The sequence below is a fragment of the Leuresthes tenuis genome, unplaced genomic scaffold, assembly GCF_036924035.1.
Source record: "Leuresthes tenuis unplaced genomic scaffold, fLeuTen1.0.hap1 SCAF_9, whole genome shotgun sequence".
Classification (NCBI taxonomy): Eukaryota; Metazoa; Chordata; class Actinopteri; order Atheriniformes; family Atherinopsidae; genus Leuresthes; species Leuresthes tenuis.
Genome location: NW_027325363.1, coordinates 32,133,499 through 32,146,341, shown reverse-complemented (window position 1 = coordinate 32,146,341; position 12,843 = coordinate 32,133,499). Strand labels below are relative to the sequence as shown.

The following is a 12,843-nucleotide window of genomic DNA, read 5'->3' as shown; positions in this document are numbered from 1 at the left end:
ATTTAAAATAAGAAATTAATTTGGGATCACTTAGTAGGTGTGGATTGAACCTCCAGGAATTAGAGGAGCACTGTCTCTCGGTAAAGAGCAACTAAAAATACTGGGCTGTGATCAGAAATAGAAATAGTTCCTGTATCACAAGACACAACAGAGGAAAGCAATAACTTAGGGATGAAAAAATAATCTATTCTAGAACTACTCTTATAAGCACTGGAAAAAAACGTGAACTCTTTAGAAGTAGGATGTACAGTTCTCCATACATCAAGAAAGCCAAACTCCTCACATGTGTCCATTAATGCCCTGGCCCTTTTTGATGGGACCCTAGGATCTGCAGGCATTCTGTCCATTAGCGGATTCAGGTGGAAGTTAAAATCCCCACCCACAATACAACATTCAGTTTCAAGTTCAGCAAACTCCAAAAATGCCTTCGTGACAAATTCAGTGGGGTGATTTGGAGGCGCATAAACATTTAGAATTGAGATGCATTTCCAGTACAGCAGACCCTTAATTATAATATATTGTCCGCAACTGTCCTTAACGCAAGATTCAAGTTTAAAGGGCAATTTCTTATTTATCAGGATACATACCCCTCTGCTGTTCGATGTGTGGGAAGAGAAAAAAGTCCAACCCAGTCCCGCCTAAGTTTAAGATGTTCTTGATCCTTCAAGTGAGTTTCCTGTAGGAGGGCGATTTCCACTCCTTCTTTTTTGAGAGAGGTGAGAATCTTCTTTCTTTTCACTGGATGATGAATGCCCCGTACATTCCAAGTACAGAGTTTAATACTAGGAATATTCATAGTTAAATTAAGTACATAACATATCTTAAATTGTTGCTACTCATCGCTGTCACACATTTATCATTATCCACAGCCCACATACGGCATGTCTTTGGGCAGCATAAGTAGTATAGCAATAGGACTGAGCGGGCTGATAACATATAACAAAACAGTGGCCATTCCTGGGATGAAACTATTTACAAAGACTAACACTGGGTCCTTCACAAACCGTTCGAGAACCTCTAAACTTGAGATCACACCACAGAGAGCAAATTCAAACCCTCCTTTCAGGTGGTGGGTCCCCTGCCTAACGCTAAATGCAAGCACACTTCTTACTTATCTGGCACAGTAAGGCTGAAAATATAGACAATCCCTACCACTCCTAAGTAACATTAATAATGACCATTATATAAATCCACCACGAAAAGCGAATAAAATAAAAAGAGAAAACACAGTTGGTAGGGCACTGGTCCTGATGGCAGTCCAAGTAATCATACTATCAAAAACAATAAGAATAAATAAATAAAATTAAAATATAAGAGAAACGTTCGGTCCTGTCTCTCAACACCTGTATCTTAAGAGTATGTGAGCCTCAAGCTTCCCTAAGAATAAGCATAAACAAGCTGCGTGAAGCATTGTGTAATTTACACGGATGTAATTAACGGGTGCGGCATGGATGAACACCGCCCGTATATTTATAGATGACCAAATAGTACCCACCAATACTTACGTATTTATTTCTGAAAGATATATCCCGGTCTGGATCAACAGTTTTTCCGCGGGGGAAAATATTAGGAAGTTACGGTGAAACATAAGGTCTGTGAGTCCTCCAGGTGGAGCGCCCGACAGTTAACACAGGACAGTGTCTCACCTCACCTGTGCATCACAGGACAGCTACAGATAGTCAACAAAGGCTGAAGCCTCTCCTGGAGAGTGAAAAGTTTTAACCGTGTCATTCACTGTGATCCTGAGGGACGCGGGGTAGATCATGGCATAACGAGCTCCCTCGATGTTCTGGAGCTTCTTCCGCACCTGGTCGTATTCGCGCCGTCTTTTCTGTGTAGCAGCAGCGAAATCAGGGAAGAAGTGAATCCTCGCTCCGTCCTGTCAGATGTCTTTGAGTCGTCTAGCAGCACCCATCACCCTTTGACGGTCAGTGAAGTTGTGAAACCTCACTATCATTGCGCATGGAAACCTTGAGGTCTGGGGACCGGGGAGCCTGTGCGCCCTCTCCAGCTTGATGCGGCCCGCTTTGGTGTCCAGCTGGGGAATCCAGGACTCCATAAACTGTGTTGGGTTTGTCCACTCCAGTTTCTCTTGCAGGCCAATAATCCTCAGGTTTTTGCGTCGACCTCTATTCTCATAATCCTGAAGCCGCTCTGTCAGCTCCTTCGCTGTTCTTTCCAAAGCAAGCAAGTGCTGATCAGCATCAGTAGACGCATTTTCTACCACTAAAATTCTTTGTTCTGCCTCACAGACACGGTCAGTGACTTCTTTCAAACTCTGAGAAATATTTGTGGTAATATCGTGCAGCATCTTTTCTAGTTTTTCATCCATCATGACAGCAATATTCGCTGTCATCGCTTCAAGGGCTTTGGTCAGACCCGGATCAGGTGCCGCACTAGTGTTAGCCGCTAGCGTAGCATCGTCGTCTTGTGGGGAGGCCGCAGGCGTATCTTTCTTCTTTGAAAGTTGTTTAGAAGGCATTTTACCCGCAGGTTTGCTCAAGAATGGGTCCAGGGACATCACCCGGAGTAGTCACTCCGATTTTACGTGTGCTTTTGAGCCACCAAGAATAATAAATGCCAATATTGGAAGATAAGTGTGCCAGAGGTCCGACAAAATGTGGCTACTCAGGTGCTTGCATCACCGGAAGTATTGTCGCGTGGTTTGAAGATTTGCACAACACCTGTTAAATTACTCCCTGCCACACTGGCTGACCACAACCCATTAGTTCTTGACATTGACGTCAACTTCAAATCCAAAACATTTTAGAGATGGCGCTTCAACACCTCACTTCTAAATGACACTGCATTTGTCTCTGAATTTAGAACTAAAGTGTCAGCATTTCTCAAAGAAAATATAGGTTCCGTGGAGGACGCTAGATTTGTGTGGATGGCGACAAAGGGCTTTATAAGCGACTTAACAATATCGTATGCATCGCATATGAAAAAGGTTAGGAATCTCAGGATCAAAGAATTAGAGGAGAAATTCTTATGTTTAGAGATGGCTCTTTAGAAGAATTGCTCTAACACAGACAGTCACGAGCTGCAGGTTATTAGACAAGAGCTGAATGACTTATTACGGAGACGAGCGGAATTCATCATACACAAGACCAGGCAAAATTACTATTGTAACGGAAATAAACCAGCAGACTTCTGGCTTTTAAATTAAAACAGTGAATCAAAGGCATACATTGACTCAATTAATCACCCCACAAGAGACCTGGTTTATAATCCAGCAGAGATAGATAACACTTTCCAGACATACTATAAGAATTTATATACGTCATCTGGCAGCTTCGACCCAGAAGTGTGTAACAATTTTTTGCGACCTGCCCAGCCTTCAAGGAGAAGAGGCAGCAGACCTGGGCCGCCCGATGTCTTTTCAGGAATTAAAAGCTGCACTGAGTAAAATGACAAGAGGGAAATCTCCAGGCCCTGATGGGATCCCCGCCTGAAGTGCTCTTGCACTTCTGGGACCTTCTCGGACCAGTTTTTCTGAACTCCATCCGGATTGCTTTAGAGGAAGGTGCTTTTTCACGAACATACCAATGTGGCTTTAATTTCATTGTTACCAAAGAAGGGCAAGGACCTGTCACAATACTCTAACTACAGACCCGTATCCTTGATAAATTCGGATCTGAAGATCTACTCCAAGTTGCTGGCATTACACCTGGAGCGTTATATGGCTAAGTTGATTCACCCTGAACAAGCTAGGTTTATGAAGGCCAATCTTGCTCCAGATAACATCAGAGGTTTAATGCATGTCATAGTAGAATCCGAACAGCTTCGTGTGCCATTTGCCATTGTGTCACTTGACGCTGCCAAAGCCTTTGACAGGGTCGAATGGGAGTATTTGTGGGACGTATTGCAAAAATTTTAATTAGGTGATGCTTTTATCAGGATGGTACAGGTTTTATATGCAAACCCTCAGCCATGGTCAGCACAAACGGATTGAACTCTAAATCCTTTCCCATTTTCCGTTGTATGAGACAGGGCTGCGGTCTCTCCCCGACACCGTTTATTCTTTCCCTTGAACCATTTGCTTAGCGCCTTAGGCAAAATTCAAGTGTGTCTCCCATTCGAATTAGACAGTCTTCTCATACCCTGTCGGCTTTTGCGGATGACATCCTCATATATATGACGGACATAGGGAACTCTATTCACTCTGTTTTAGCGGCATTTGAGGATTTCAAGCAGCTGTCAGGATTTAAGATCAATTGGACAAAGTCAGCTCTGATGTTGCTGAATGAAGCTGCCAAAAATGTCAAAATATCAAGCCAAATATCAAATATCAGGATTTGAAGGTCCGTTTCGACCAACAGGACTCTTCTTTTTCTTATTATTTGCAAATGAGATCAGCACTCAAAGCACATGGTGTGCTACTGGGGGCTAAGCTTCCTATACACCCTATGTTAGACTGGATGAACGTCCTTCCCCGCAGGGGCTTTGTATCAAAAGTCTACTCCAAACCATCCGGACAACGAGAGACTATCGATTCATTTTAAATTGTGTCACAAACTTTATTATACCCCTGTCACTAGGTCCCGCATGAAACTGATACCAAGTCCAACCTGTACTATGTGCCAACTTAATGCCGTAGGAGGTTGCAGACATATGATGTGGGAGTGTCCCTCTGTTCAGGCCTTTTGGGGCCGGGTAGCCAAAGTCCCGTCTGAATTATTAGGTACGGCCATAACACGTAATCCACTCTTACTCCTACTTAACGATGATTCTCAACTGTACCTAAGTGAGAAGCAGCGCAAACTGTTGTTGAGCGGCCTCATAGCTGCCAAAAAACTCCTGTTGCAGAGATGGCTACCACCTCATAATCTTAGCACTAGGAAATGGCTGGTTTACTTTCATGATATAGTGTTACTTGAGTTGTCTACTGCATGGACTAATAATGCCAAAGCCCCCACTCTGGAGGTGTGGTCGGGCGTGGCTGTGCAAATAAAGGACAAACTTTTTGGGTTATGAATGGAGGAACGCCACTCACCACAATATATTGTTATACTTGATGATGATTGACTGGTCTAGGTGAGACCCAAGAAGTGAGGGAGGGATGCTGCCAGGGGTGGGGGGACGGAATCATGTTTATAAAAGCTGTATGGATGTCACTGTATGTTCATTTGCAGTGCTTCAATAAAAAAGTTCTTCACAGAAAAAAAAGTTCAGTTAAAAGTTGAGTCTTTCCTTTTTCCGTTTAAACTTCGAATGATGTCTCTGTGATTCCGTATGGCCTCCAAAATAGGGCTGTTTTGAGCTCAGCATTCTTTCTGAATTTCAATGCATTTTTTCATAGGGAAAATTACCAGGTTTTCCCATTTTTACGGAATTCCATTTGAGTAATGACAGAGAAAAATAATAGCGCACTATTCCAGATTGTTATGCTATTTGTTTTAATAATTTTAATAATGACTTTGGCGGTCTGATCCTCGACTACTGAAACTGTCTCTTGGGACATGGAATGTCACTTTTCTGTTGGGCAAGGAGACTGAGCTGGTGCGCGAAGCTGAAGAGTTGCAGCTAGACTCACCTTGACGCATGGCTTGGGCTCCAGAACCCATCTCCTTGAGAGGGCTGGACTGTCTTTCACTCTGGAGTTGCCTGTGGTGAGAGGCGCAGAATGGGTGTGGGCATATCCATTGCCCCACGGTTGTGTGCCTGCACATTGGGGTTTACCCCGGTGGACAAGAGAGTAACCTCCCTCCGCGTTTGGGTGGGGGTGCTTACGCACCAAACAGCAATTTAGAGCATGTGATCCACAGATTGATTTATGAAGAAAAAAAAAAGTTCGCATGTGCGCATGTTCAGTCCACTCACAGCATGGTCATGGCGAACGGAGGAGCTTGAACGCCCCGTGTCATTTAAGTCCCCTGTATGGGGGAAAACAGGTTAGTGGATAAAACCGTGACGTGTGTAGGCACTGTGGCACAAGAAAGTCAAATGACACATCAAGCATGGCCATGTACTTGAAGCAACATCACCCCGGTGTTTCACTGACAGGAGTGAAAACTAAGGCTGCTCAACAACCGCATATCACCGCAGCAATTATGCAGCCTCTTGTTGCACAATCCGACCAGGTTAAAGCCATCACAAACACTATGGACGTGTTTATAGGTGCAGACATGAGGCCAAATTCGGTTAAAGGAAGGAAATATGCCTTTTTATGTTGCACTTTAAGTTGTTTTTCATAAATTATGTTAAAAAGAAGATGTTATACCTTGTGCACATTGAGATGATTTTATATATCTTAATTTAATCATTTCAAAATGTTAATAAACAAAAAGACCAAACTTGTGTTTATTTGTCTTGTTTTTGCTGAACTGATCCGTGACTCTGATCTGCGAAAAAACGGTCCAAACCATGAGTTTTTTTTATCCATTGCAGCCCTACCAAAAACCAATGAAAATTTTCCCATCACATCCCAATCCACCCCCAATTCTCATGACCCAGCAAACTTGGATCTGGAGGAAGCACTTTTAAGAGTACATAAAAATCAGGACAGAAGACATACAAAAAGACAAACGGGAAAGTTTTTCTCTAAATGCAGATCTTACAAAAGAGCATATGACAGTGCATTTGCAACCACATTGTCTTTGCCTTTAATATGACATATGTCAAAATGATAAGGCTGCAAAATTAAAGCCCATCGGGTCAATCTTTGATTTGGGTTTTGGAGTGAACGCCAAAAGGTTAATAGGTTGTGGTCAGTGTAAACCACCAAAGAAGAACCTGAGCCAACATAAACATTGAGGTGTTGAAGGGCCCAAATAAGAGCAAGTGCCTCTTTTTCTATCACAGAATAATGCTTCTGATGCACTTTAAACTTCTTTGAGAAGTAACTTATGTGCCTTTCCTCCCCACTTTCATCTGTCTGTAACAAAACTGCCCCAGCCCCAACATCACTTGCATCTACTTGGAACTGGAAAGGCTAATCCAGCCGAGGACCCGCAAGCACAGGAGCAGATGACAGCAGACACTTCACTTGGTCGAATGCCCGAGAAACCTGTAACGTCTGTTTGACTAGTTCCCCAGCCTCAGAGTCTCTGCCTAAACCCATTAACATAGGTAATCAAATTCTGCAGAGAATCAGTTGACCTCCACTGATCATACACCGCAGACAAGAGACCACGGACAGTATGAGCAAAAACAAGCTCATTCGGACTAAATCCTGTACTCTCTTGAACCTCCCTTGCTGCCAACAAGAGCCATGGCAAACCCTCCTCCCAATTTGCTTTTAGCTCTGTGCAATAAGCGCTCAACAAAGATTTCAAATGGTGAAAGCACTCAAGTGCACCTTGGCTCTGAGGGTGGTATGCTGAAGCCTTGTTGTGTTTTATGTGAAGTTGTTTAAGGATTTGCGCAAACAGCCAAGACGTAAAGTTTGACCCCTGATCACTCTGTACTATTCTGGGAATACCAAACACAGGTATGAACCGACTCATGGCCTTAACAACATACTTTGCAGTGATGGAACGGAGAGGATAAGCAGCTGGATATCTAGCTGACTGGCACATTATAGTTAGCAAATAAGAACAACCTGACTTAGACATGCTTCACCTTTCCTACCTGCATTGTTGGCAAAACCAGATCATACCCATCCTTCAGAGACTGGTCCGCTTTTTGTTCTTTCACAATCTCTGAACGAGAAACAGAAAGATTAGGTGGCAGTGACAATGAAAAATTCTTTACATCACAGGGGTTTTCTCTCATATCACTCATTGAACGAGTCACAGCACAGACTGTAACTGCTTGTTACAGTCTTTACAGTCTTCACTAAACCCCTTTGTAGCCTGTAGACTGTAAACTGTAGCCTATCAAATTCTACATCATATGGCCATATCCGATGTCCTGCCAGGTCATTTCCTAAAATTATGTTAACTCCTTCCACTGGCAGTTGAGGGCGAACACCAACTTCAGCCTCCTTCTGTACCAGACCATATGACAAGAACATTTTATGTACAGGCACAAACAGAGTTGTCAAACCCATCCCTCTGACCGGAATACAGCCCTCTGTATCTGAATGGGGCGAAAAAGGCCAAATTGCCTGCCTCACAAATGTGCGTAAAGCTCCTGAGTCCCTCAGTATTTTGACTGGAATCTTTTTAATCACCTCCACTTAGCCCGACAAATCCATCAGACATGAATGGGGTATAACCATTATCAATTTCAGAGGATTCTATGTGTTTAACTTCTATTTGAAATAGAGCTACCAGGTTTTCATCATCTCCAAAATTGGGAGTATGGATAGTTGTAGCCAAACCAGCTGACTTCACATGGCCTGCTGTCATTCTCTCTTTTAACAAATGACATTCCTTTCTTCCAGTGACCCTTTTGATGGCAATAATTACACATATTTGGATATATTCACATATTCATCAGCCAACACTGCAGCCTCATTAGGACAGGTGACTTTGTGCTAATTAATATAGGTAGCAATGTAATCAGGCACATGGTGGTGGGGCTCTGTTGACCTCAACTAGGGATGTTGTGAGTCGGTGGGGGGGACTACCTCAAGGACCTCCTCAATCCCACCGACACGCCTTCCGATGAGGAAGCAGAGTCAGGGAGCTCAGATGTGGGGCCTCCCATTTATGGGGCTGAGGTTGCCAAGGTGCTCGAAAACCTCCTCTGTGGCAAGGCCCCGGGGGTGGATGAGGTCCGTCCGGAGTTCCTCAAAGCTCTGGATGTTGTAGGGCTGTCTTGGTTGACACTCCTCTGCAACATCGCGTGGACATCAGGGACAGTGCCTCTGGACTGGCAGATCAGGGTGGTGGCCCCTCTCTTTAAAAAGGGGGACCAGAGGGTGTGTTCCAACTGCAGGGGGCTCACACTCCTCAGCCTCCCTGGTAAGGTCTATTTGGGGGTAATGGAGAGGAGGATCCGTCGGATAGTCGAATCTCGCATTCAGGAGGAGTAGTGTGGTTTTGTCCTGGCTGTGGAACAGGGGACCAGCTCTATACCCTCGGCAGGGTCCTACAGGATGCATGGGAGTTTGCCAAACCAGTCTATGTGTTTTGTGGACTTGGAGAAGACGTTCGACCGTGTCGCTTGGAGAGTCCTTGTGGGGGTTGCTCCGGGGGTATGGAGTGCAAGACCCCTTGATAGGGGCTATTCGGTCTCTGTATGTCCAGTGTCAGAGTTTGATCCATATTTCCGGCAGTAAGTTGTGTGTTTCTGGTGAGGGTTGGACTCTGTCAGGGTTGCCACAGGGATATGTCTCTCTGATCCATTGGTCATCCCTGTAAATGGGTTGCACGGTGGGCTTCCAGGTTCAATTCCTGGCTGGGGCCTTTTTGTATGGAGTTTGCATGTTCTCCCCGTGTATGCATGGGCTCTCTCTGGGTACTCCGGCTTCCTCCCACCACCCCACAGCCATAAGGCTTTTTAACAGTGACTGCTGACATGTTCTTCTCACATTTATTTATTATATTTATTTATTTATTGTTCTAATATACAATCATTGTTACAATTTTAATTGAGCTACATGACAATTTGAATTTTCTCCACGAGGGATGAATAAAGTATTTTTCCATTCTATTTCTTTTCTATCCATCATAGCTATGCTGGTACGTTATATTAGCTATGTTCGTCCTAATCTTTTTCCTTACAGAGACATACAGTAGATGTGTCTTGTTACTAGATAATGTGGCCATTCAGTGTCTTGTTATGTGATGGCTCTGATGCTCAATATTTCTCTGACAATGTATTTTAACAAGGTTCATTTAAACACACTTAGTTCCTTGTAATTGCTCAGACTACCAGACAATCGCATCTCAGCCTGCATAGTAAAAAAGGTAGATAGCGGTCAGCATCCCTGCCATGCTTTTAGCTCTTTTCTTGTGTTGAATGTACGTCCTGTTTCCTGATTTCTGCTGTTTTTGCAGGTATGAGTCAGTGGGTCTACATGATGAGATTAACTAGATTATAGCTATAGTTGGGTTATGCTCCTTATCTGAGCAAGGGTAATTATGCTTGGATACATGGCAGTGAATAAAGGCTCATTCTACCAGTACCTACCAGTACGATAGATAGCGCTGTATCCATTTCACCTATCGCTAAAAGAGCCACTTCTGGTTGACGTCTTCACCACCACCAACAACAACAAAACTAAGGCATCCGAGAAAGTTGGTGAATGAAGAGCAAGATGAAGCAATGTCCCTCTACATTTGTGATGAGCATGGTTATGGCACAAGTGTCCTCTGTGTTTCAATTCTGGTAGCTCCTCTGTGACTTTTGCATTGATGCTTTTCTAGATCATCTTGTTTGTTCATATTGTTCTCATCTTGATCATTGCTGGTATGTTTGCTTCTTATCTGTCATTGCTCTGTCATGCCTTTTTGATAATAAGTGGCTGCTTAGCCTTAGTTAAGTACTGCAGATAGCTGTACTGGTGATAGCTGCCTGTTTCATCTCCAGGCAGGACACTTTTCGGCTTTTTAGTAAGACGTATTGCATCACTTCCTGTTGCCTTGTGTGTGTACTGTGGCATTTCTTGCTCTTCTTGAACTACTAATAATCACCTTATTTCTCCCTATAACCTACACATCTTGCATAGTTAACTCTATCGCATATTCTAACGCTCACTCTCACAGATCTTAAGTCTTTATTTTTCACTTTTTAGCAGTGTCGGGTTCTCTAGCTTAGCATGGCTACCAGTTCTCTTCCTCCATCTCCTGCTTTCACCTGCTCTGTGTGTCAGATGTTTAGCTATTCCTCTGACTCCTTTAGTGGTAATGGTACATGTAACAAATGTAGTCTTTTTGTAGTTTTGGAGGCGAGGTTATCTGAATTGGAAGCTCGGCTCTGTACTGTTAAAAACCACCCGATAGCGAGCCAGGCCCCTTTAGCCAGAGCGGCACCAACTAGCCTAGCTAGCTCTATTAGTTGTCCCCAAGCAGATCCCGAGCAGCTGGGACCTGAGAGTGAATGGGTGACTGTCAGAAAGAGGCGTCATAGTCGTAAAGTCCCGCCGGTGGTTCAACATCAACCTGTCCACGTTTCAAATAGATTTTACCCACTCAGCGACACACCAGCTGAAAACAAAACGCTGGTAATAAGCAGCTCCATAGTCAGAAACGTGGCATTTGCGACACCAGTGACCATAGTCAAATGCATTCCAGGGGCCAGAGCGGGTGACATAGAATCCTATTTAAAACTGCTGGCTTAAGGATAAGCGTAAATACAGTGAAATAGTTATTCACATCGGTGGTAATGACACACGGTTACGCCAATTGGAGGTCACTAAAATGAATGTTGCATCAGTGTGTAATTTTGCCAAAACAATGTCAGGCTCCATAGTTTTCTCTGGACCCCTGCCAAATCTGACCAGTGATGACATGTTTAGTCGAATGTCCTCATTCAATCTCTGGTTGTCTAGATGGTGTCCAGCAAACAACGTGGGCTACATAGATAATTGGCAATCTTTCTGGAGAAAACCTGGTCTGATGAGGAGAGACGGCATCCATCCCACTTTGGAAGGAGCGGCTCTCATTTCTAGAAATATGGACGAATTTATTAGTCATCCAAAAACATGAAAACCCAAAGTTGAGACCAGTATGCAGAGTTGTAGTCTTACACACTTGTCTGCGGCTTCCCACCTGATGCTGCCCCCTCCCCCCAAATCAAAAAACACAAAAGGATCAAATCCTCTTGTGCAAACAAAATTTAAAACAAAAACTATAACTGAACAAAAACGTCAAACTATTCAGTGTGGTTTGCTGAATATTAGATCTCTTCTTTCAAAGTCTCTGTTAGTGAATCATTTGATTTGTGATCATCATATTGATATATTTTGTCTTGGCTGCAGTAGGAGGATCATGTTAGCATTAATGAATCAACTCCCTCTATTTAAATGTTCACGCTCCTTGAAACACAGGCAGAGGAGGAGGAGTGGAAGCTATCTTCAGATCAGGGTCACCAATCAGTCCTAGACCCAAGATTAGTTTTAGCTCTTTTGAATCTCTGATTCTCAGTTTTTCCCACCCAAAGTGGAAATCACAAAAACCTCTAGCGTTTGTTGTTGTATATCGTCCACCTGGTGGGTGACTTTAATATTCATATAGATGTTGAAAATGAAAGCCTGAATATTAACTTTAATTCTATATTAGACTGTATTTTCTCATTGGATTTTCTCAAATTGTTCACAGACCTACTCACTGCCTTAATCATACCCTTGACCTTGTGCTGACTTATGGCATTGAGAGTGAACAGTTAACAGTGTTCCCTCAAAACCCTGTCTTGTCTGACCATTTTTTGATAACTTTTGAATTTACATTACTTGACTGTATGACTTCTGAAAAGAATTTTACATATAGAAGGTGTCTATCAGAGAATGCTGTAACCAGATTTAAAGAGTTGATTTCATCATCCTTTTTTAGATATGACAGAGGATGGCTACCTAAATTTTACTCCAGTAGAAGTTGACTGTATTGCTGACAGCACTATAGTTTCATTGCGTACAACACTGGACAATGTTGCCCCTCTGAAAAGGAAGGTAATCAGTCAGAAGAGGTTGGCTCCTTGGTATAATTCACAGCTGCGTGCATTAAAGCAGACTGCAAGAAAGCTGGAGAGACAGTGGCGTTCCTCTAATTTAGAAGAGTCTCAATTAGTCTGGAAAGATAGTTTAATAATGTATAAGAAAGCACTTCGATAGAAGAGAATAAGAATAATCCCAGGTTTCTTTTCAGCACTGTTGCCAGGCTGACAAAGAGTCCGAGCTCTGTTGAGCCATGTATTTCTTTAACTCTCAGCAGTGATGATTTCATGAGATGCTTTATCAATAAAATTGTTTCTATCGAAGAGAATATTCCCACTATTATCAATTCAATTCAATTC

The 12,843-nt window shown here is 43.2% G+C and overlaps 1 protein-coding gene across 1 annotated transcript; it reads left to right on the top strand.

Annotated features, from left to right (window-relative positions):
• Window positions 1–10,651: 10,651 nt before the first annotated feature.
• pih1d2 (PIH1 domain containing 2) lies at window positions 10,652–11,540 on the top strand. The gene is given in 2 exon segments (XM_072391655.1): window positions 10,652–11,170; window positions 11,172–11,540. Coding segments are annotated over 2 exon segments (888 nt in total).
• The last annotated feature ends 1,303 nt before the right edge of the window (window positions 11,541–12,843 follow it).